The sequence below is a fragment of the Scyliorhinus canicula genome, chromosome 2, assembly GCF_902713615.1.
Source record: "Scyliorhinus canicula chromosome 2, sScyCan1.1, whole genome shotgun sequence".
Classification (NCBI taxonomy): Eukaryota; Metazoa; Chordata; class Chondrichthyes; order Carcharhiniformes; family Scyliorhinidae; genus Scyliorhinus; species Scyliorhinus canicula.
In genome coordinates this window covers 191,882,099-191,908,084 of record NC_052147.1, presented here as the reverse complement: position 1 = coordinate 191,908,084, position 25,986 = coordinate 191,882,099, and the positions used below count along the sequence as shown (strand labels likewise).

At 44.9% G+C, this 25,986-nt stretch overlaps 1 protein-coding gene across 4 annotated transcripts in view; it reads right to left on the bottom strand.

Annotated features, from left to right (window-relative positions):
• Window positions 1-25,986, bottom strand: part of pde1a (phosphodiesterase 1A, calmodulin-dependent) — a 725,115-nt gene that overhangs the window by 22,299 nt on the left and 676,830 nt on the right. For all 4 annotated transcript variants that reach the window (XM_038789235.1, XM_038789236.1, XM_038789237.1 and 1 more), the window contains one exon: window positions 23,195-23,485. In XM_038789235.1, coding sequence (XP_038645163.1) covers window positions 23,195-23,485 — 291 coding nt within the window. The remainder of the gene's footprint in view (window positions 1-23,194; window positions 23,486-25,986) is intronic.

The following is a 25,986-nucleotide window of genomic DNA, read 5'->3' as shown; positions in this document are numbered from 1 at the left end:
ACAAAGAACAAAAAACAAAGAAAAGTACAGCACAGGAACAGGTCCTTCAGCCCTCCAGGTCCGCGCCGACCATGCTGCCGTCTAAACTAAAATGTTCGACACTTCGGGGTCCATATCCCTCTTTTCCCATCCAATTCATGTATTTGTCTAGATGCCCCTTAAACATCACAATTGTCCCTGCTTCCACCACCTCCTCCGACAGCGAGTTCCAGGCACCCACTACCCTCTGTAAAAAACTTGCCTCGTACATCTCCTTTAAACCTCACACCTTAAACCTATGCCCCCTAGTAATTGACCCCTCTACCCTGGGAAAAAGCCTCTGACTATCCACTCTGTCTATGCCCCTCATAATTTTGTAGACTCTATCAGGTCGCCCCTCAACTTCCGTTGTTCCAGTGAGTACAAACCAAGTTTATTCAACCTCTCCTCATGGTTAATGCCCTCCATACCAAGCAACATCCTGGTAAATCTCTTCTGCACCCTCTCTAAAGCCTCCAGATGCTTCTGGTAGTATAGCGACCAGAATTCAATACTATACTCCAAGTGTGGCCTAACTATGGTTCTATACAGCTGCAACATGACTTGCCAATTTTTATACTCAATGCCCCGGCCAATGAAGGCAAGCATGTCGCATGCCTTCTTGACACAGCAATCAGTTGCTGTGTGCCCGGTTTTTGCACATCGTCGACAATTTTGAACCTGAGTTGGTGTTTGGGTTTCAGCCGATGTTTTGTGGATTTTAGTGCTCAAACATAATTGTTGCGCTTCCTTAGGTGTTTGTTCCATAGAGAACGTGACTTCTAAAGCCTTATTTAGGTCTAAATTGCTTTCTGTTAATGGTCTTTTCTGGATAGCTTTGCTTCTTAACCCACAAACAGGTCTGTCTCTAATGGTGTGTTTCAAGACACCTCCAAATTCATAGCATTCAGCTAATTTCTTCATAGTAGCTGCGAACTGTGTGATTGAATCACCTTCTTGCTGGTTACATTTGTGGAACCTAAACCTCTTGGCAATGATCAAAGGTTTAGGTGAGATGCAGTCCTGCAATATCTCTGCAATCCCATCATAAGGTTTCTAGCCTTTTTCCTGGTTGCACCAGACTTCGCAGAAGGTTGAAGGTTTTCTCTCCATTGTGCTCAGGAAGGTCAGGATTACTATGTCCGCTAAACATTTATTTGCCTGGACAAAGTATTCAAATCTTTCAGTGTATGAGCTCCAGCGCTGGACTCTTTTATCATATGGTCCCCTGGTGCCAAAAGCATCCACCATTTACTATGGGAAGCCTTGTGCAAGCACAAATGTGCCACAAAGATTTTTTAGCACTACCTCACATTGTTTTCAGATAAGGTATCCCTGAGCCAGCTTATCCCTTTTCCCTGCTCTCAATTAACTTTTTGTTTTATTTGCTACTCACAGTAGAGGAAGCACTTGAGCACTGTTCCAGAATGTTCTGAGCAGAGCATGTGGCAGCTTCTTTTTTTGATGCTGTTTTCTCCAAAATCTGTGTTTAAATTTCTGTTCCTTTGACGCTTGCTGCTATTATTCTGCACCCCTCCATTGCTTTGGTCCAGTGATGTTTTTATCGCCTTAAACATTTTTGAATGACTGCAGAGTGGATCGATTATTTTTTTCTTACTGACTGGATTTCTGTTCTTTCTTGAGTTCTTTGTAGTAGAGTCAACCACCTCATCGCCGGTTTTCTTTGTGGTATTTTAAACGAGAAGCTTGATCACCAAAGGTACAATGAAAATAAGAGCTTTATTGCAAAGGTGTTGTCACACAGGTTGCTGGATTAGACTGACTGTTAGACTGCTTAAATTGCTGATGATGACATCAATCCATCACCTGATTGACCTTGTTCCAACACTGTTGATCGAAAACCCTGCAGATCTATCCATTAAGCTTATACTCTCCTTGATTTTTCTCCCAGAATGTGTTACATCAGAATTATTCATTGCATCTGGCAACTGTTTAAGTCTATCCAATAACCTCCAAAACCTTCCTGAAGTTTTCTTATATTCCTCCTGCTTGTTTACCAAATCTCCTGTTTGTGGATTGTGAGAACATTTCAAAACTGTGCTCTTTATACTCAAGTCCAAATCACCTGCATACACCAAGAATAAAAGTGGACCCATCACTTTCCCCTGAATGCACTATTTCAAACTTATTCAACCTAAACAGCACCCAAACCTTGGTTTTTTGTTTCCTTAACATCAAACAACTGTCTTTCCATGTGGTTACATTTTCTCTTAGAACATATTCCTAACAAATCTCATGAGACACCTTGAGCCATGCGCAATACAGTTAATGTATTTCCTTTATCTATCCAATCAGTCGTTTGTTTGCAAAAGCCCATTAAATTTGTCAAGTTCCACTTGCTGATTACAAACAGTGATGGATGTCCGTGATTAATTCATACATGTTAACGAATGTAAGCATTAGCATAAAATCATTTTTGATTTGTCTTCCTTTGCCAGTGGCTTGATTATTTTAGGCAAATATTCTTTTGAAATACGGCTAGCTAAGGAAGATCAGTTTCTGGGCACCAGCAACATTACTAGGTCTTGTACCAGAATGTTTTACACATTAGGACTTCCAAACGATTCCACTAGAGTTAGTGGGCGGGATTCTCCTGTACCTGGCGGGGCGGGGAGGTCCCGGCGGGACGGAGTGGTGTGAACCACTCCGGCGTCGGCCCGCCCCAAAGGTGCGGAATCCTCCACACCTTAAGGGGCTAGGCTGGCGCCAGAGTGGTATGTGCCCCACTGGCCGGCATGGAAGGCCTTTGGCGCCACCCGAGCCGGGGCCAAAGGGACTCCGCCGGCCGGCGCGAGTCCGTGCATGCGCGGGAGCATCAGCGGCTGCTGACGTCATCCCTGTGCATGTGCAGAGGGGGATTCACCTATGCATCAGCCATCGCGGAGGCTGACACGGCCGACGCGTAGGAAAGGAGTGCCCCCACGGTACTGGCCTGCCCACGGATTGGTGGGCCCCGATCGTGGGCCAGGCCACCGTGGGGGCACCCCCCCCCCCCCCCCCCCCCCCCCGGGGCCAGATTGCCCCGCCCTCCCCCCCAGGGCACCGGAGCCCGCCCGTGCCGCCAGGTCTCGCTGGTAAGGGACCTAGTCTAATTTACCCCAGCGGAACTGACAAAGAACCAGCGGGACTTCAGCCCATCACGGGTCGGAGAATCGCCGCGGGGACCGACGCGATTACCGCCCCCACCAAATCTCCGGTGCCAGAGAATTCGGCGGCTGGCGGGCGCAGGATTCACGCCGGCGGGGGGGTCGGAGAATCCCGCCCCATGAGTCTCCTGGATTTCTCAGAAATATTTCCAACTTATTGGATGGGAAAAAATTAAGTCCTTATATAATAAGTTTTAAAAATAATAATCTGTGAAAATCCCCTAGTCGCCACACTATGGCAGCAGTTTGGGTACACTGAGGGAGAGTTCAGAATGTCCAAATCACCTAACAGCACATCTTTCGGGACTTGTGGGAGGAGATTGGAGCACCTGGAGGAAACCCACGCAGACACGGGGAGAACGTGCAGACTCCGCACAGACAGAGACCCAAACCAGGAATTGAACCCGGGTCCCTGACGCTGTGAAGCAAAAGTGCTAATCACCAAAGTTCCACACTAGCAATTAATGATAATTTGGGTCACAGAATGTGAGGTAAAGCATGGCATCATATAGTTGCAGGTAATGTCAGATAGCCATCAACAGGACATTTTTAAGTTGAAAACATGTGGTGCCCCAGGGGTTTAGTGAAAAATCGATCTGCAAAATAAGTCCATGCAGTGCAGGGTGTGTGCAGATTTACTTTCATTCCCCAAGAGGCAAGCAGCTCAGCTGACTGTGATCTGCATGGCCCACATGCTTTCATATTTGATATGGACACATGCAGCTGTCTCCCTTGCCTGTGTCTGAACTTGTTGAATCCTGATGTCACGCAGTCAAACTGGCTATATCACAAGAATACCAAAATTGGTCAATGTAGCTTCTGGCAACAGCTGCATCATCCACTCTGAAAAGAAGAAGCATGAAACAGCAAGATGAGAATTGCAGTGGAATTCCTTAAAGTTGCCAGGCACCCTAATTGCAGGTAAGTTAAATCTATGGAACCTTTTCAATTGGGAGGTATCTGAAAATACTCTGAAGGGCTTGGAAGGTGGTTTGGTCCATTTGTTAGTAATTAGTTGCATCGTCACAGGAATGCGTGAGGGGTTAAGTCACCTGTTCTCACAAAGGCTGCAACAGGTATTGGGCAGCAATGGCATTGCCCTTGAGTCTTCAGCACAACTGGGAGATGGAGCAGAGGCTGAAAAGAGGGAAAGCCCTGTACCATGTCCTATGCCAAGTTGGAGCCAGATTGCTTTATGTACTTTGAGAGTGACAGGAGGTTGACTGGCAGGCAAACTATGCATCCAACAAGCATGCCCATTTGGCATTCTTCTGCATGTTTTCCCCTCAGTGTCCTCAAATGCAGCAGTACATGTCAGTCACCTCACCCTTGGCGAGCTGGCAAGCAAACCATCTTTTCACTTGGCTTCGTTTCAGCCCACTCGTTCCCAGTGACTTAACATGTGCTGATTCTAACTCTATGTTACATGGCATGCTAGTATCTGAACTAGTAGCTGTGAGTGTCAGATCACGTGTTGGAGGCCTCTTCATCTGTGCTGTGCTGTTGCCTGCTCTCCTCTTTCTGGAGCCACTTTGGCTCAGCTGGAGGCAGTTCTCAGGTGTCCTAATGCATGAACTCATGAGAGAAGTTGGTGTGAGAGAAAGGTGGGTGCGGTGGGAAGTAAGAGGTCGATGGGCACACCATTTGCAGCTTGCTCATCATGCTAGATAGCAGGATGCGAATTCTCTGTGCATAAAGCAGGAAGATGCTGTCATCCTCAAAATTCTCAACAACGTTGGATGCTGTCGGCCCTTTTGCAGCCATCACCTTGATGCAGAGAACCATCTCCTCTGTAAGAGATGCAAGTTTCCTTGTTCCCATCCTGGTCTGCTCTTTGGTCCTGCAAGAGAGTGTGAATTAGGTCAGTGTTTGTGTAAGATTGGTGATGTAAGTTTTGGTGAGGTGGCTGCCTATATTGAACAGTTCGGGAATGTAGAGGCAGCAAATGGTGGGTGTGTAATTGGAAGATCTGTAAGGGTAAGGTACAGCATTTGGTTTTTTAGGCGTCAGCTCTAAGTGCCAGGGAGCAGCACTGGGTGGGTGATGGGTGCATTAAGCAGTGTGAAATGTTGGCAGTGTAGTGGGTAAGAGATGTTATGTGAAGATGCTTTCATTTTACCTTGACAACCTGTGTGAAGTCACAAAACATCTTGTGGCACTGATGCCAGATCCTCGCGCCTGTCTCCGGGAGTTGACCTTCCTGCCTGGCTACCTGCTCCCATTCTCTTCTAAGGGTAGTCCATGAGAGTCTCCTGGTTCCCCATGGGACCAGATCACCTCTCCTCTTGCACCACTAACATCTCCAGTGCCACATCCATCCATCTGAATCTTTCTCTATAGCTGGTGCTCACTTTGCAAGAAGTTCGATTTGTGATCGAATCTGTGGTTTCCACACTTGTATTTTTGGAGGTAGAACGTAACTGAAAACAGAAACTGAAAAGGCAAATCGAAGAAGGAAACACAAACTGAAACTGAGATTGGAAATCCAAACCGCTGGGCAGGTTGAAACTAGTTAAGGCAATAAAAAAAGGGGACTCAGCCAGCCAATTAGTAGTAAAGTTGATGAGTCCAGTGGTGCAAATACAGACAAACTGAAGAAGATAAAGGCTCGGTCCATAAAGCATGAATAATTTGCTGCAACTGTTTCTGTCACTTGAAGATTACATTGATAGGATTGAAGCCGTTCTGAGTTGAGGTCTGCAGATGTGTGCCATTTTTGGTGAAGACAATGCTCATGGAACTTTGTACGCTGCAGTCGTCTTGGGATCAAACTATTTCCTAGAAGGAGAAGAGTTAATGGGGACAATTCTCCGAGCCCCGCGCCAGGCTGGAGAATCGGAGCAACCGCGGCACGACGCCGCGTCGCTGGCGCACGATTCTCTGAGGTGCGGTGAATCGCCGCCATTTGCGCCGGCGCGTTTGGCCGCGGTGCTGGCCGCGTGCCACTGGAATCGGCGGGGCCACCGATTCTCCGGCCCAGATGGGGCGAGCAGCCGCTCCGACACGACAGAGTCCCGCCGGCGCCGTTCACCCCTGGTTGCTGCCAGCGGGAACGCTCGGGGGGCAGCCTGTGGGGGTGGAGGGGGGCTCCTTCACCCGGGGGGGGGGGAGGGCCTCCAAAGGGGTCTGGCCCGCGATCGGGACCCACCGATCGGTGGGCCGGCCTTTCTGTCGGTGGGCCTCCTTTCCTCTGCTGGCAATGTTATATCCCTGCGCCATTGTTGTGTGGGGCAGCCTGGGGGAGGATGGCCACTGCGCATGTGCTAGTTGGCGCCTGCCCAACTGCGCATGCGCGGGACCCAAGGCGCGGTGTCTTTTACGCGATGCCCGGTCTCCGACGCCGCGCCGAGGCCCCGCCCCAGCAAATAGCGCCATGCCTCTGCCAGCCCCACGGAGGTCCCAGAATAGGGGTCTGGGAACGGGCGCCGACTCCGGAGTAAAACACTCCGGTTTTTACTCCGGCGTCGGCGGCACTTAGACTCTCATTGGGAGAATCCCGCCCGTAATTCTTTGTGAGGAAGACTTGAAAGGCTTTGTGACAGAGTTTGGTGCCATGCATGTTGTGTGGACTGCAAGGCAAATTTAAATCTGTTTTAGTTTTGGCTGCCATTTAACATGCAGTTTATAATCAACCAGAACTTGCCTGTTGATTGATATTTACCTTATGGTGATTCTGGGTTTTACAATATTGGTGGTTAGCGAAGTGAGTTTGCCTTGTTTAACTCTTGTATAGTAAGGATTCTTCTGTTTCAAACTGCGGAATCTTGTGGCTTAATTTCTTTTGTAAATAACAGGGACTTTGGATTTCTTTTCTTTAAAAAAAACGTTACTGGTCTCTACCAAGGCCATAACACGTTGCACCAATATTTTCATTCTTAGCTTTAAGTGGCAGCCTTCCTTTAAGAGCAAGCAGGCTGCCTATCTCATGTGATTGGCAAATAAAACTGCTGCCACTCTCTGCTGTGTGAAGAGTTTGACAATGGGGCTGGGAAGAGGAGATTAACACTGGAGGGTTAGGGCAGAATCATGCAACTGAGGTGGGGAGACTAATTTTGGGTCTTACTGACTTTAACATGAATAGACATAAGAAACCTCTCAATCATAGCCCATTCACCCAGAAATTGAGGCACATGAATTTATAACCCTATAAATTTCCAATGGATAATATTATAAGAGACAGGCAAAATACCGTGGAATACTGTTGGCTGTTCCTTGATTTGAGGAGGACATTTGCAGGGTCGTGGGTTTCTACCAGGGGTCTTCATGTCACTGAATGGGTCGATTCCGACCTGTAGATCTTTGGGTACTTTGAGCAGGATGTCCCATGTGGCAGTGGGATACTGAGTGCAGGATTTGTTTCTTTTTCTTTCCTTCTCCGTCTCTCTACCTTGTCATTAATTCCTTGTGCATGATGCAACTTAAAATGGACATAGAGTCCCTACAGTGCAGAAGGAAGCCATTCAGCTCATTAAATCTGCACTGACCCTCTGAAACAGCACCCTACCTAGGCCCACTCCCTCACCCTATCCCCGTAAATCCACCAAACCTACACATCTATTGACACTAAGGGGCATTTTATCACAGCCAATCCATCTAACCTGCACATCTTTGGACTGTGGAAGGAAACTGGAGCACCCAGAGGGAAACCCACACAGACACAGGGAGAAAGTGAAAACTCCACACAGTCACCGAAGGCTGGAATTGAACCCAGGCACTGCGAGGCAGCAGTGCTAACCACTGTGCCGCCGTGCTGCTCAAAATGACATCACTCTGAACGATTGAACGATTAGTAAAAGGTTTCTCACAGCCAATAATGTCAATCCTGTAGAATATTGGAGACAGATTCAGAAGAGTTAGTTTTTTTTAAAATAATTACAGCTATGGGTTGCAGAGGCAATTCAATTGGGATAAACATTTTAAAAAGTGAGCAAGACATCAAAAAAGGGAACATATCTATCACAATGTAATACTTATCCAACATGGTGTTAGATTACTCCAGCAAAAGGGCTGAGTCATTGAGTCTTTTAATACAGGATATCACTGAAGTTGAGGCAGAAGTTTCTTACCCAAGGGATGCCAGCACTGTGGAATAAGCTAACAAGGAAAGCAAACAGTATAAATGGACTGAAAAATCAATTAGGTAGATTCTTTGAGAGAGAGAGAGATTGGGAAATTACAGGGTAGGTTTGTTGGATGGAAAGGACTCTTCCCACGCTTAAATATTTTGATGTTGTAATAAGGATTGTTACCAGTAAAGTATTAAACAATATTAGGAGTTGAGTCTTAGCTGCTACTGAATGAAGACTAATCTGCTTTCCAGCAGCTGAACACAGCTCTGTTGAGAACAACATGGCAAGTGCCCAGGAACATAACTTCATTCACTCATACCTTATCTGAAATTATCCTCCTTAGTTTTAATGATTTAATTCTCATTGTTTGTGACATTCTTCCAGTTTGAAAAAACATCCGTCATGGTCTAAATATTCAATCCAGAAATTGTGGGAAAGAACTAAAACGAGCATAGGTAATGAATGCCTACCTTCAGTTGGCAATGTGACTGACCTCAATACCTTTTTAATAACTGACAGATATCAAGAGTCCAGTAACTAAAGGCAAAACATTAATAAAATCCAAGAGCCTTATACATTAATAGACAAATTGTCAATATAACCTTTTTTAAGTACAATTATTGTCCAAATTGTTGCCTGTATGTTATGGAATAATCGATGAACTAGTCCAATGTTAAACATAAATTTAATAAATTATCTAAACCTCACTGTAATTTCAACTTCATTTTTGCAAATAACTTTACACTCATTTATGAATCATAGAAGGAATCTGGGTTAGGAATTTGTGTTTTTAGGCACAGGGGTTGTGATTTGTAACCTGCTCAAGTTGGTTCTGACTGAGGTGGGCAGCACACAGTTCTGTGTGCACCCACTTCACATGCACAATTCCACATGGTTTGCTTCTTCTACATGCTGCTGGCTGATTCAGTATGCAAGGCTGTCTCTCTTAAAGGGAAACAGAACTGAATAATATTGGTGAAATTTAAATGATGGAATTTGAAGGATACAGAAAGGTTCCAGTGTGACACACTTGGTAATAGTATTGGAGCTGGGCAGGCGGAGAGATGCAATGATGCCACGGGCACCAAGCGGAACATCCTAAGAAGGGAGTGGGAGTAGATGATCAAGAAGGTCAATTTACAGCATCTGGACCCAAGGAACTGGCTACAGTGCCATAATAAGTCTAATGACCTCAGACGGTCAGTCTAGGTCAGTGAATGCATTTTCACATTTTATCTCCTACCCACCACACCACCAAACATACAGGCTGCTCAATGAACCACATCCACATCACTCATCCAGCAACACTCTCTGGCACTTAGGATTCACACCTAATATTTAAATATTCTACTTCTCCCTCACACACATCAATTCGTCCAGTCTCACACCTAATATTCACTGCCATCACATAACTCAAGCTAGTCACTCAGACACAATGCTGCACAATCACTGGCATTTTGTCCTCTTTATTGCAGGACAAGATTACAGACAGAGGGGAGCAGAGCAGGTGGTGGGGAGTTTTTTGGGGGGGATGTTGTTATGCATGGATGCTTTAGAGTCATAGTCATAGAGGTCTACAGCACAGAAAAGACTCTTCAGTCCATCACGTCTGCGCTGGTCAACAGCTACCACCTAATTATTCTAATCCCATTTTCCAGCACCTGGCCCATAGTTTTTTATGCCTTGGTATTGCATTGGCACATCTAAATACTTCTTAAATGTTATGAGGGTGTCTGCCTCCATCACCCTTTCAGGCAGTGGGATCCAGACTCCCACCACCTACTGGGTGAAGAAGATTTTCCACATATTCCCTCTAAACCGCCTGTCCATTACCTTAAATCTATGCCCCTCGTCATTAATCTTTCCATCAAGGGGAAATGTTTCTTTCTCTCTATCTATGCCCCTCATAATTTTAGACATCTCAATCATGTCCCCCCTCAGTTTCCTGTGCTCCAAAGAAAACAATCCAAGTCAATCCAATCTCTCTTCATAGCTAAAACTCTCCAGCCCAGGTAACATCCTAGTAAATCTCCTCTGTATCCTTTCACACCCCTCCTATAATGTGAATTCCAGAACTACACACACTATTCTAGCTGTGGCCCAACCAACATTTTTTTTACAATTCCAGGATAACCTCCCTGCTCTTAAACTCTATGCCTCAGCTGATAAAGGCAAGTATGCCATATGCCTTCTTAACCACTGTATCCTCTGCTCTGTTACCTTAAGGTACATGCACACCAAGGTCCCTCTGATCCTCATTGCTTCTCAGGGTCCTGCCATTCAACAAGTATTCCCTTGTCTTCTTTGTTCTTCCCAAATTCATCACCTCACACGTATCCAGATTGAATTCCATTTGCCACTGATCAGCCAATTTACATCCTCCTGTACTCTACAGCTAACATCCTCACTTTTTACCATCCCACCTATTTTCGTATCTTCCACAAACTTACTGATCAATCCTCCTACAATCATGTCTAAATCATTTATATAAATCATAAACAGCAAGGGGCCCAACACTGAGCCTTGTGGAACGACCCAGGACACGGGTTTTCAGTCAGAAAAACGCCCCTCACCCAAAATCTTCTGCTTCCTGCTATCCAGTCAATTCTGCAAATTTGCCAAATTTCCTTCCATCCGAAGAAAAAGGCTTTCAATGTCCACCCTATCCAATCCGCTGATCATCTTGTATTCCTCAATTAAGTCACCTTTTAACCTTCTTCTCTTGAACGAAAACAACCTCAAGTCCTTCAGCCTTTCCTCGTAAGATCTTCCCTCCATACCAGGCAACATCCTGGTAAATCTCCTCTGTACCCTTTCCAATGCTTCCACATCCTTCCTATAATGCGGCGACCAGAACTGCACGCAATACTCCAAATGCGGCCGCACCAGAGTTTTGTACAACTGCAACATGACGTCATGGCTCCGAAACTCAATTCCTCTACCAATAAAAGCTAACACACCGTACGCCTTCTTAACAAATCTCTCAACCTGGGTGGCAACTTTCAGGGATCTATGTACATGCACACCGAGATCTCTCTGCTCATCCACACTACCAAGAATCTTACCATTAGCCCAGTACTCTGGGCAGAATTGTCCGCTCCCGCGCGGCATCGGGAAGGCCGTTGTGAACTCGGCCGAGTTTCACGGCACCCTATTCACCCCCCCTCCCCGGGGGGTGGGGGGGGGGGCTAGGAGCGGCGTTCCATAAATCTCTGCCGCCGGGTCTTGACGCTTGCGACAAAGCAGCGCGCCGTGAATGACGCGACGGCGGCGCCTAAGTGACGTCAACCGCGCATGTGCAGGTTGGCCGGCTCCAACCCGTGCATGCGCGGTTGCCGTCTTCCCCTCTGCTGCCCGCAAGACGTGGCGGCTTGATCTTGCAGGGCGGCGGAGGGGAAAGAGTGCGTCTCTTGGAGACACCAGCCCGACGATCGGTGGCCACCGATCGCGGGCCAGTCCCCTCCCGAGCACGGCCGTGGTGCTCACTCCCCTCTCCACCCCCCACAAGCCACAAACAAAACTTTGGTCAGCGACCAGGTGTGGTTGCCGCCGGCATGAACAGGTCGGGAATGTCAGGCCGCTTGGCCCATCCGGGCCGGAGAATCGCCGGGAAAAACGGCGAGCACGCGATTCCTCGAGCGGGGGGTGGGAGAATCGCGGGGGGGTGCCAGGGGGGCATGTCGTGAGTCGCCCGGCCCTCCCGCGATTCTCCCACCCGGCGTGGGAGCGGAGAATTCCGCCCTCTGTCTTCCTGTTATTCCTTCCAAAATGAATCACCTCACACTTTTCTGCATTAAACTCCATTTGCCACATGTCAGCCCAGCTCTGCAGCTTATCTATATCCCTCTGCAACTTGTAACATCCTTCTGCACTGTCCACAACTCCACCAACTTCAGTGTCATCTGCAAATTTACTCACCCATCCTTCTACGCCCTCCTCCAGGTCAAATATAAAAATGACAAACAGCAGCGGCCCCAAAACAGATCGTTGCTGGTACACCACTAGTAACTGGACACCAGTCTGAATATTTCCCATCAATCACCACCCTTTGTCTTCTATCAGCTAGCCAATTTCTGATCCAAACTGCTAATTCACCCTGAATCCCATGCCTCTGTATTTTCTGCAATAGCTTACCGTGAGGAACCTTATCAAACGCTTTACTGAAATCCATATACACCACATCAACTGCTTTACCCTCATCCACCTGTTCGGTCACCTTCTCGAAGAACTCAATGAGGTTTGTGAGGCACGACCTACCCTTCACAAAACCCTGTTGACTATCTCTAATCAAATTATTCCTTTCCAGATGATTATACATCCTATCTCTTATAAACCTTTCCAAGACTTTTCCCACAACAGAAGTAAGGCTCACTGGTCTATAGTTACCGGGGTTATCTCTACTCCCCTTCTTGTACAAGGGGACAACATTTGCTATCCTCCAGTCCTCTGGCACATTGTCTTTTTCCTGTGTGAATACAGACGAAATATACTCATTTAGCACCTCTCCTATCTCCTCTGACTCCATGCACAACTTCCCACTACTGTCCTTGACTGGCCCTACTCTTACCCTAGTCATTCTTTTATTCCTGACATATCTGTAGAAAGCTTTAGGGTTATCCTTGATCCTACCCGCCAAAGACTTCTCGTGTCCTCTCCTGGCTCTTCTTAGCTCTCTCCTTAGAGCCTTCCTAGCTAACTTGTAACTCTCAAGCGCCCTAACTGAACCATCACGTCTCATCTTCCTCTTGACAAGTGTTTCAACTGATTTAGTAAACCATGGTTCCCTTGCTCGACCACTTCCTCCCTGCCTAACAGGTACATACTTATCAAGGACACATAGTAGCTGTTCCTTGAACATGCTCCACATTTCCATTGTGCCCATCCCCTGCAGTTTTCCTCTCCAGCCGATGCATCCAAAGTCTTGCCTCATCGCATAATTGCCTTTCCCCCAGATATGACTCTTACCTTGCGGTATATACCTATCCCTTTCCATCACTAAAGTAAACATAATCGAATTGTGGTCACTATCACCAAAGTGCTCACCTACCTCCAAATCTGACACCTGTCCTGGTTCATTACCCAGTACCAAATCCAATACGGCCTCGCCTCTCGTTGGCCTATCTACATACTGCGTTAGGAAACCCTCTGCACACATTGGACAAAAACGGATCCATCAAAAGTAACCGAACTATAGTGTTTCCAGTCAATATTTGGAAAGTTAAAGTTCCCCCATAACAACTACCCTGTTACTTTTGCTCCTATCCAGAATCATCTTTGCAATCCTTTCCTCTGCATCTCTGGAACTTTCCGGAGGCCTATAGAAAACCCCTAACAGGGTGACCTCTCCTTTCCTGTTTCTTAACTCAGCCCATACTACCTCAGTATTTGAGTCCTCATCAAATGTCCTCTCAGCCACCGTAATACTGTCCTTGACTAACAATGTCACCCGTCCCCCTCTCTTACCACCTTCCCTGAGCTTACTGAAATATCTAAACCCCAGCACCTGCAACAACCATTCCTCGCCGTGCTCTTCCATGTCTCCGACAACATTGAAGTCCCAGGTACCAACCCATGCCGCAAGCTCACCCACCTTATTCCGGACGCTCTTGGCATTGAAGTAGACACACTTTAAACCACCTTCCTTCCTGCCGGTACACTCCTGCAACTTTGAAACCTTACTCATGACCTCACTACACAACTTCTTCTGTATTGGAGCTACAATTCAGGATTCCCAATCCCCTGCTGAACTAGACTGGTGTGTAGGATTAATAATGTCACAACCCAAAGGAAATTACTGGCGGAGCCCAACCCTAGACCTGAAAAGGGTCGCTGAGATACTCTCGCCCCTGGAGAACGCTGAAAAAGGGGCTCAGAAACTTCAAGGGACATCTGACAGCAATGTCCCCAGGTTGGGGAGAGGGATCTTGTGCAGAGAACCTTCTGGTCAAGGTGAAGACGCCGACTTGCATCGCCCATTATTGGGCCAATATTCCATTGGCATGCCCTGGCGATCTAAGAAACAACAACAGAATCCCAGGTCTACCCAAGAAGCCTCTCCGGAGGAATGCAAGTGTCAGCCAATGGACTGCTCTAAGTGCTGCAGAAGGACATCACCTTGGCAAGGCTGCCGAAATCAGCAATATACATACCACCCAGACAAGAAGCCAAGCAAGAAGCCCAAACAAACTCAGGCTCATATCTTACAGGTACACCAGCCTGCAGATGAAGGGACGATGCAGTTGAACTGCATCATAATGATCAAAGTCACCCCAATAAGGATAAGGCTACTTGTGAATGGTCACCTGTTAGAGATAAAGGTAGATACAGGAGCTGCCTTCTCTGTCTTGGTGAACAGACATTCAATCACCTCCTAACAGGTATTCTGCCCTTAAACCGAAGAGATACCAGAGACAGACTAGCCACATGTACGAAGGAACCTCTAGAAATTATGGGGACCACCATAACCTCGGGAACTTTATAGACAGCAGTCAGCCTGACTTCCTCTCATAGTCATGCAAGGATCAGGACCAAGTCTCATAAGCAGGAATTGACACCAGAAGGTCTGACTGGACTGGTTGGAAATTTTTTAATTGGAGAGTGGAGGATTACATGATATTTTTACTAAATACCCAGAGGTTTTCCGAGAGGACATTGGTAAAATACAAAGAGCAAAGGCCAGGATCTATATTGATCCCGCTAAAATATTTCACCGCATGATCACGCCCATATTTATTACTCGAGAAGGGGGAGACTGAGCTTGGCGTGGTTGAAAAATCTCTAGGTAATACGACCAGTGTAGTTCTTGGAGTGGGCTGCACCCTTTGTTCCGTCCTGAAACCTGACTTTGTGAGTCAACATAGAGGATTTGTCTGCCAGACCTACACAAAAATATACATGAGTCACGCCTACCTCCAGCTCGAACCAGATTAACCATCTCATAAATATATCATGCTTAACACACATAAGGGCCTGTACGAATATATGTGCCTGTTTTTTGGAGTCTCATCAGCATGTGCCATATTTCAGCGTATCATGAAGAATATCCTCTAAGGATTACCCAGATGGCAGTATACCTAGATCTGGATGACGGATTAATTGCAGGGAACAGGAGCATGGAGCAAACTTGAAGGAGGCCTTGAGAAATTTTTTAAATGAAGGATTACACCTTAAATGTGAAAAACGCATATTCAGGCGAGTTAGGTAACTTACGTATAGTACCGAGTGGGCAAGAATGGCTTAACCCTGTGGACGACAAGGACAAGGCCATTAAGGAGGCACCTACCCCACGAAATATGACAGAACTGAAATCCTTCCTGGGATCGATAAATTACTATGGGAAATTCATACGAAATTTGGCCTCTCTGCTGCTATCACCACATCTGCTACTAAAAAAGCCTTTGGAAGAGTAAAGCATCAACTGCTGACATCACATATACTATCCCATTACAATTCTAAGAAGGAGCCAACACTGACATGCAACACCTCTGCTTATGGGGTGGAAACATTCCTCTTGAACTATTGGGATGATAGCACGAAAAGACCTATTACCTACGCTTGCAGGACCCTGTGGGATGCAGAGCGGCATTACTCTCAAATTGAATAGAGGAGTTTTGCAGTTTTGGTGGGAACAAATTCCACCAGTATGTTATGGCTGGCATTTTGTGTTAGTGACAGTCCACAATCCGTTTTTATTTATTTGTTCATGGGACGTGGGCGTTGCCGGCTGTGCCACCATTTATTGTCCATCCCCAATTGCCCTTGAGGATGTTGAAATGCCTGCGGTGGACTGGGGCGAGCACAGTAAGAAGTCTTACAACACGAGGTTAAAGTCCAACAGGTTTGTTTCGAATCACTGGCTTTCGGAGCACTGCTCCTTCCTCAGGCGAATGAACCCACCTTTTCATTCACCTGAGGAAGGAAAAGCTACTGATTCGAAACAAACCTGTTGGACTTTAACCTTGTGTTGTAAGACTTCTTACTGTGTCCTTGAGGAGGCAGTTAAGAGTCAACCCCATTGCTATGGGTCTGGAGTCACATGTAGGCCAGACCAGGTAAGGATGGCAGATTTCCTTCCTTAAAGGATATTAGTGAACCAGATGGGATTTTACAACAATTGACAATGGTTTCATGGTCATCGTTAGATTTTGTATTGAATTCAAATTTCACCATCTGCTGTGGCGCGATTCGAACCTGGGACTCCAGAGTACTCTGGGTCTCTGGATTACCAGTCCAGTGATAATACGACTACGGCACCGCCTTCTCTTTTTCAAAGAGGATAGAGCAATTCCTTCCCTTGCTTCACCCCGGATCCAACATTGGGCCTTGTTATTGGCAGCTAATGAATACTCTCTCGAGCATCGCCCTTGGAGCACGAATAGCCAATACAGGCGCCTGGAGTTGCCTCATGCTGTCCACAAGTCTGACCCATTTGGAAGAGGTCACCATGGCCTTAAAACCTTTAGAAGCTATACTGCTATCTGCAGATTACAAAACAGATTAAGGCTTGAACACAGGATTGAAGGACACCCCTCTGACGGCATGAAAACTTCAGCAGTGCTTTTGTATTCATGACATATCAGAGATCCTAGTCTCTGACTGCCTTTACTAGTGGTGAATTCCAGGCGCACCTGAGGTGGAATGGCATCAAACACATTGGGATGGTGCTGTACCACCCATCGTCCAATGGTCTGGCTGGGTGGGCGTTACAGACCTCCAAAAACAGGATGAAGAAACAACCAACTGGATCCATGGAGACAAGGGTGGCTCAATTTCTGTTTGATTATCGCTCCGCACCCCATATCATGATGGGAGTCGCCCCTGCTATTGGTGCTATTTCCTAATTTGGTGGGAAAGGTGGAGTCTAAACAGGAGAATCATAACAGAAATGAGGATGACATGAGACCGGAGAGAGCATTTAAGTCAGGAGATGCTGTACATTCGTGAAACGTCAGGGACAGCTTCAGTTGGTCCCTGGAGCCATATTAAAGGAGGTGGGACCTGTCTCCAATAAAGGTGATGTCCAAGAAAAAGTCTTTAAAAAGCACCTGTACAACCTTTAGGATACGCAGCCTGCTCCAGTTGAAGCCAAATCTCAAACCCCAGTCGCGCTTGTCTCCGGCGTCGGGCTACAGTCGACGGGAAATCGTAGGGCCGTTTCCCCTGACAGTGAAGACTCAGGAGGCCAAAGAAACTGGTCTACCCCTGGTGGCCAGTACTGATGACGAACTTGCATCAATGGCAGTCAGGCGCTCCTTGAGGAAGCAAAGGTCACCTGTTTGACAGGAATGAAACAGACTTAGGGGGTGAGGTGTAGTATAACCCCCATGATCCCTACAGGCGATCATCAATTCATCACCTCATGGGATTCATGGAGCACAAATTCCCGTATTTAGCGGGCAGAGGCCCTCCCAAAGAGGCTCATCAATGAAATGAAATAAAAATTGCTTATTGTCACAAGTAGGCTTCAAATGAAGTTACTGTGAAAAGCCCCTAGTCGCCACATTCCAGTGCCTGTTCGGGGAGGCTGGTACGGAAATTGAACCGTGCTGCTGGCCTGCCTGGGTCTGCTTTCAAAGCCAGCGATTTAGCCCTGTGCTAAACCAGCCCCTAGTGGGGCCTTAAATACTGTGATGCAGAACTATGCCAGAGTTCCCGATGGTTCCAGGCTAGGGAGATAATGTTGCACATCATGGCGAACAAGAATAAACCTTAGTTTTGCCGAGTGTGACCACCGCTGGAGTTATTCTGTCATCAGAACAAGTTCCCCTGGTGTCCTTTTATTTATTTGTTCTTGGGATGTGATCTTGCTGTCAAGGCCAGCATTTACCACACATCATCAATTGCCCTTGCGAAGGTGATGGTGAGTCACCTTCTTAAACCACTGCAGTCCATGCGGTGTAGGTACACCTCAGTGTAGTTAGGTAAGGAGCCTTGAGGTTTTGATGTAGGGACCGGAAGGAACAGCAATATAGTTCCAAAATTAGAATGGTGTGGACTGGGAGGGAACTTGCAGGTGGTGATGTTTTCATTCATCTACTTCCATGTGATACTGGTCACGGTTCTGGAAGGTGCTGTCAAAGGAGCCATGGGTGAGCTGCTACAGTTTATCTTGTAGACGGTACAATGGCTAATATTCATCCCTCAATCAATATCCAAAACAGGTGATTTAGTAACATTTCAGTGCTGTTTATAGGAACTTGGGTGTAAATTGTCTGCTGCATTTTCTAAATTATAACAGTAAATACAGGAAAAAAGTACTTAATTGGGTGTAAAACACTATGAAATATACTGAGGTTGCAAGAGGTACCATATAAGTCTTTCTTTCTTTGACATACAAAGAGCATCTCATTGAGGAAGTGAAAATGTATTAAAAAATAAACATCTTGAAAATAGCCACACAATGCAATGAAAAGCACGTTACGTTACACAAATGGGAGATGGGATTTCCTTCTATTGTCCCTAGCAGGGAGAGTGCAGTTAAAACCGAGGTTCTTATTTGTGTTCGATCTTCCTCCCTAAATCTTTTATAGTTAGGGTTGATAAATTAACCTCGGCATTTGTCTGGAAGAGTAAGACTCGCAGGATTCAAAGAGCTTTCCTGCAGAGGGAGTGGCAATCTGGTGAACTATTTCGGGGCGGCGAACATCAAGAAAGTATGGAGGTGGTTGAAGGAGCCAAGGCTGAAGTGGGGGCAGATGGAGGGCACTTCCTGTGTAGGTTTGATTATGGCTCCACCCCCCTCCCCCCCGTTCTCTCCGGCCAGCTTCTCTATGATGCCAGTAGTGGTGGCATCTCTAAGAATTTGAAACCAATTTAGGCAGCATTTTAAATTGGCAGCAATGTCATTACTGTTACTAATCAATAGAACTATAGATTTGTGCCATCTGGGATGGATGCAGTGCATACGATTTGGAAGAGGAGAGGATCGAGAGGCTCAGGGATTTGATTGTGAAGGGTAGGTTTGTGGGACCGGAGGAAATGTGGAGAAATTTCAACTCCCAAAGGACCGTTCAGGTATTTGCAGGTGCAAATCTTTGTTCATAAGGAATTGTCTTCGTTCCCTCGGTTACTGGAACCTACACTTATGGACAGGATGCTATCTCGAGATGAGATGGGGAAGATATCTGATATTGGGTTATTGGAGATAGGGAGGGCACCGTTGGAAGTAAAGGGTGTTATTGAAAATATGGAAAAATGTGTCATTTGAAACATGAAAGTCTGGCAATATCTGGTCTAAGAGAAACATGAGAGGATACAGGGAAAGATCCCACGAAAGGTTAATAGCAGCTGCAAAGAGCAGGATTATAAAACGCAGATTCTTTCTCTCAAGCAGGCTTAGCAAACACACAGGATTCTTGTATTAAGCTAAAAACAATGGCTCACACCTTCATTGAAAGTAACTATATTAGTCAGCATCTGGAAAAGCATTGTTGAAGGTTTCAATTGAATTAAGTGACAAATGTTTAAAACAGGCAGGTCTTTCAAGTTATAACCAAGTGAATTTGTAGCATACAGCTAAAATCAATGTTTCACACCTTCATTGAAATTAACTCTCTTAGTAAACAGCTGGAAAGGAAAGGATGAGGTTCAGTTGAATATGGTGACAATTCTAGGTGTGAAATGTTGCTAATATCAGGTAAATTAAAGAAAATTGGAGTCAACCTGTCTACGAGAAACATAATTAAAAGCCAAAATCAAAGTCAAAATTATGAGCTGGGGACACAATTGCAAAATAAAACTATAGAAATGACAGGAATTAAAAGTAACACCTCTTGAAACCAAAGCATTCTTGAACATCACAAAGGAACATTGAACATCACAAAGGACAATGTAATCAGATCTGAGGGCTGAGGCCATGCCCAAAATGAATACTTAGTTGTATTAGAATGTTTAGATCAAAGATACTTCATACAATCAAAGTGGAATAATAGTTATTTTACAATAAGGTCATAAAATCTTAATAACTGTTAGAAAGAGAATATAAACCCAGAGACCAGAGCAGGAACTAGCAGAAGAAGACCAGAACCAGAACTCAAAGGAGTGAAGGAGAGAAGGAACAAGAGAAGCAAGCATATTCAGCTTAGTCAGCTTGGTCATGGGAAAGATAAGACAAGCAGCTGAGCTAAAACAGCTAATACATCTAAGGAAGACTAGAGTTCAAACAGGAGACAGAGTCAGCTCAGAGATAGCCAGCAGAGTCAGCTCTCATAGCTCAGTACATGCGATCGACAAGACACAGCAACCGAGCTAACCAGCGAATACATCTAAAGAAGAACAGACTTTAAAGAAGATCGATTGTCAAGTTGGGCCTGAAGGTTCCTTCAACCAACCAGCAGGATCCAGAAGCAAGATCTTTTAACCTTTCTGTAAAGAAAGTGATTGCAGCTTTTAAAAGAAGAAATATAATAATAAAATAACTTAATTTAACCTGAAACAGTGGTTTATTCCTAAAGTCTACTTTACTTACTTAGCAATGCGGGACCCAGGATCGATGCTACTAAGTGGTAAGTAGATGAAATCTTCGGTGAAGGTATGGATTATAATGGGGGATAACTTGAAAATAGAGTTTGACCTGAATAGCACCCACCGAAGCCTGCATTCGGAGTCAGGGAGTGAGAATCCCTTTTCACCATTTAGAATGTCGGCCCTTTTTGGTATAAGGGGAATTCTAAGAATAGTGGTGAGTTTTTAACTTCAAGGGGAAGTGGGAGGTGGAGTTGGGCCAGGCTGAGCCTGATACAATTTAAGGTAATTCAGAGCCCTTGACTAGAGCGTGCATGAATGACTTCTTCCCCGGAATAGAGGACAAGTGTGAGCATTGTCTGGGGTGGCTGGTGAATCATTCACACATGTTCTGGTCCTGCTCTAAGTTATCTGAGTTTTTGGTCTCCTTATTTGAGATTATGCCAGAGATTGTGGGGGTCAGACTGGAACCATGCACATTGGTGGCGTCTTTGGAGTGTTGGACTCGCCGGTGCCCCTGGAAGGGAGGAAGACAGATGTCCTGACTTTAGCCTCTCTGATAGCCCGGAGACGAGTCCTACTTGGATGGAGATTGTCGGCTCCGCCTAAAGCCTTGGAGTGGTTGAGGAACGCTTTAGAAACTGGGAAAGATTAAGTTTGCCATTAGTGGGTTAGAGGAAGCGTTCTGTTCCAGTCGGAAGACGTTCATCACCTTCTTTAAGGACTTAATGACCAGCAACAGGGGGTCGGTTGGGAGGGGGCGGGGGGGGGGGAAGGTTGGGATTATTATTATTATTTTATAGAAAATAACAAATTGTTTGTATTCTATTGGATTGTTTTATAATTTGAATTCTTTTGGTATAAAAATATTTTTTTTAAAGTTACACATCTGGAGCAATTTTAGTTCAACCGGTTTGGTGGGTGGCCAGTTAAAAACATGCCACCTACTTCCCCACCATGAAGCCACTGAGAATTAGTTAAGCAGGCAACAAGGAAACCCACCTAATGTCAGAAGATCCTTTTTAATGTTTAATGGTGATGACCTCATTGGGAATGAACTTCAATTTTAACTACTCCCGCTAAGATGCACTGGCATGTGGTCGCGTAGCAGCTTGAAAAGTATCACATAAGATCTGTCCTATGAGAAATAAAGCATTTACATGGCTGAAGAATATAAAAAAATATTAATGATGCATGCATTGAAAATAATAAGCCACATACATCAGTTAAGTAATTGCTTAGCAGCTTGAGTGGGAAGCTACAGTAGCCCAACCCCCAGACAAAGAAAGGGGGTCTTCTGATCCAGGGTCGGAAAAGGTTAAAACAAGTCAGGCTTTTTAGTTTCTTCGCAGGATTGAGATGTGTTGTTGTCCTTTGGGTCCCACAGAGTTAGCTCAGGCCTTCTTGGCCATAGATCCCCCCCTCCTTTCCAACTGCATGCCATTTACTGGACAACATCGGTGGTCAGTGGGCAGGTTCCAGGCCATGCGATCTTCCATTTTTTCCGACTGATATCCTGCCTGGGATGTTGCCTTTTGGGATTTAAGTTGGGTCTGCATGTTAAATTAGCCCAGGCCACCTTTTAGAGCACTGGGTGAATTTCCAACTCGCACCAACGGCCATCTGCCTAAAACTGTCCCAAAGTTAAAAGTCGACGCATGTATCTCCGTAACAGAGGAGAAATAAATGGATGATAATGGATGGGAGCAACAGGCAAGTTAAAGCAAATAGCTAAAGTTTAAAGTTACTATTCACACCAGATCCAGTGTGTTGTGGAGAGCAAGATACTGTTGAAATATCTTTTGAATTCGGCTTGAATATGTAGGAGCCAAATGATGAAAAGGTCATAGGGCTGTTAAAGCAGTAAAATCACAACTAGAGAGGTCAGGATCTCACTTACAGACAGAATGGAGAAATTCAGTAAAACAATCACACAATTTGATTTTGGTAATTACAATGCAAGCATAAATAGACCATACTAAATTGGAGGAAGTTAACTTAAATTGCCAAATCAGACAAGAGCAATATTTATGGCCCTCAACAATGTTTCAGGAAATCATTATGTCATGCCGACTGCCACAATCTTACTGAATAAATAGCAAATATCATATCAATATTACCACAGCCATTCCCAGAAACCTGTTATTTGTTTTCTATGTTGACATACTTAGTAAGGCATGAATAAAACCATTTCTCATATCCTGTTACTTCTGAGAATTGATGCCCACTCCATATATATTAATGCACTATCTGATGCAAGCAGGGAAAGGAAAATACGTAAATATGTGATTGCATCCCGGTTTTAACATCCTTTTGTTAATCCCTTTAATCTTCATCTTTTGTCCCTAAGGCCATCAGGAACCAAGCAGAAGTTACTGATCCCTGACATTGAAAACAACAGCCATGTCTAACTACGCTGAATGATAATTTATGTATTTTTCCTAAAATTTGACTACCTAATCAGTGAATGGGAGTTACCATTCCATGATGCTCTGTGCTGATTCAGAGTCTCTGCTCGGTTGGAATCATTTTCCCAAACAGTGGAATCAGAGCTGATGGTGTGAAGATGTTTTTGCAGGGTAGGACTACTGGCAGCTGGTCGGCCTGTTGAATGCTGGTTGTCAGGTGCCTTAGACGGAGAAGTGTTTTTGTCGAAGAATTGTCCATCATGTTCTCTCTTAATGTTGTCAGCCACTGCTACACGATTTGGCTCCTCGACACTATCATCATCACTCTTGTTTTCGTCTGTGTCTTGCCTTGTTCTTTCTTCTGCATTTTGCAAAAATGGTTTTTAGAAGGAAAAAGGGAATATTTATTACAATAGCCACACCAACTATTTTTAAAGTTCTGATACTAAATCAATAATTTCAACTGGAATAATATCCCACCAATATGACCACTCATGAACCAAACACCTCACTAAATTGATCATTCCTGTAATCCCAAATCTTGCTCTTCATCTCTCCAAATCAATTATCGGTGCAGACTCGATGGGCCAAATGGCCTCCTTCTGCTTTGTCGGGGTTCTGTGATCTGTTTCTATGATCTGGCAAAAAACTGCAGAACATTCACTGCACATGATCTATTCAGTTCTCCTGAATCTACAGTGGCCTAACCAGTGATCCTTAAAGGAACCATTGCAGGTACTGATGTTGTTTATTTTTGTTTGTTTTTACTCATCCTAATGTGGAACCTTGCAGTGGTACTCCTCCTACTTCCACTGCAATACTGTGGGACAATGTCAGCTTGTATCCACTCCTCTCACATTTGGCTTTTAACCCCAGACTATCTTTAGTTCATAACAGAGCTGAGTTGATCAGCAGCATTCGAATGCCTGTATCCACAGCTTGCGAGTTTTATTTAGATAAAGCCTAAAGCCTAATTTCCGTTGAGCTTCAGGTTCCAGGAAGCATTGTTAATATGCTGCCCGCTTTGTGCCAGTTTTCAATTCAAGGCCAATTTCCTCACCTCTGTATTTTCATTTACTAAATTATTACACAGCCTCCTTTTGGAAAACTAGCAATAGAAATGAGAAGATTTTCTGTCTGTTTATTTTATGGGAATTTTGTATTCATCAAGTTGAGGGATGTCAATTCTAGGGAATAGAACATTTCCCCATTTATTGGGCCAGGTTAGATAGGCTAGGGCAAGATTGGCGGGAGTTAGTGGTCAATGTTTGTGACAGAAAATCTGAAAGTCTAGCCTTCCTCATATACTGTGGAATATTAACTATAAGTATCAGTTCTTCCTATCAACTATTGAATCCAGACCTAGTGCAACGTTGGTTTTCATTAAGTTTATCTTTTTTCTATCCTATTAGACTGCATTTTCTTTTTAAGTCACCAGAAGAGTAAATTAAAGGCAGGAAACGGATGTCTTGTTATTAGGATCGAGTCCCTCCAAGTCAACCAACTCACTGAATTGCACTGAATTGAGAGATTTAATCCAATTGGCAATTGACTGAGGATTCGACAATAGCTTGAAATTGTCATAAGAATACCATCAGAAACTTTTTGGGAAAGGTCAGCTTCTGAGCCATCAAATGTTGTCAGTGGAAAGCTGCACAAGGACAATACCTTGGTGCCCGTAATGTATTGCCCCGCTGTCAAAATGGGCACAGCCTCACACAGTCGGCCAGGCATGCACTCTAATAACAGCTCAGTGTTTAGATTCTTTGCCATCCTGTTGGTAATTTTAGTCACTTATTGTCTGAGTCTTAATAACACCTAAGTTAAACAATAATCTGACGTACGTCATTACATCACCCACTGATTTAGTGGTTATTCCAGGAAAAGTAAGCAATAACCTTGATGTATCATGACCAAACTAGTCACTTACTCATGGGATCCCATAAACCAGTGTCAAGGAAATTAAAACCAACCAACCCATTAGGATTTAATAAAACACTAAATTGAAACTCCACACAAATTAAATATATATCAGTGCTCACAAGATCCGCTGACCTGAAGTACTGAACAAAATTTCTCCTTTGCTGCTGGACACAGCTCATTTGTGATTTGCTTTTAATGATTAACAAACTATTAAGCAATCAAATGAAGGCAGCCTGTAGTCACTTTCAGTGATGCAGGAGATGTGTACTGTTTAGTTTCAGTTATCTATTCAACTGACTTGTAAGATCCTCTTTCAAGTGTTCCCCAATGGTTTGGTGGGTAACTAGCTTGTCTGATTATCTATACTGATAAGAAAGGCTCCAGGTTTGCTCTGTGGTCTCCGGTTGGGATGACATTTGGGATATTGCCATTGGCTCAACAGGGGCAAAGTGTGTCTTGTGTAATGATGCAAAATGGAGAAGAAGGAATTGTCAGCTCCTTTTAGACTCTTTCTGCTGACTTCAATGAAGAAAACAATCAGGCAGCTGTAAAATACAGCTGTCGATTTGTTATCATTCATGTTGCAGGACCACAAAAGACCAGTTTCATCCCCAATATCTTTGAATTTGGGGTGCAGTAAAGCAGCAAGCATGACCCCTGCTAGTGAGCGCTTTGGTGTGGACTTCAGGTGAGGACAGTGTTGAGTTCAATTGTGACGCTTTGTGACACTCTCCTTGCTCAGTCTGCTGGTATTTTCTCTCTAAGTCCCCTCAGCATGTGTGACCATGTAGTGAAGGGAAGCTGACACTTTTGGAATTTTACCCTAGCAAGATTCAGCCACCCTCAGGTGAGGATAATAAATTGATAAAGCAAATATCCTTCAACATAGTTAAAGGTAACAATGGTATCTTCATAGATTGCTATGGGGCATCTAGGGTA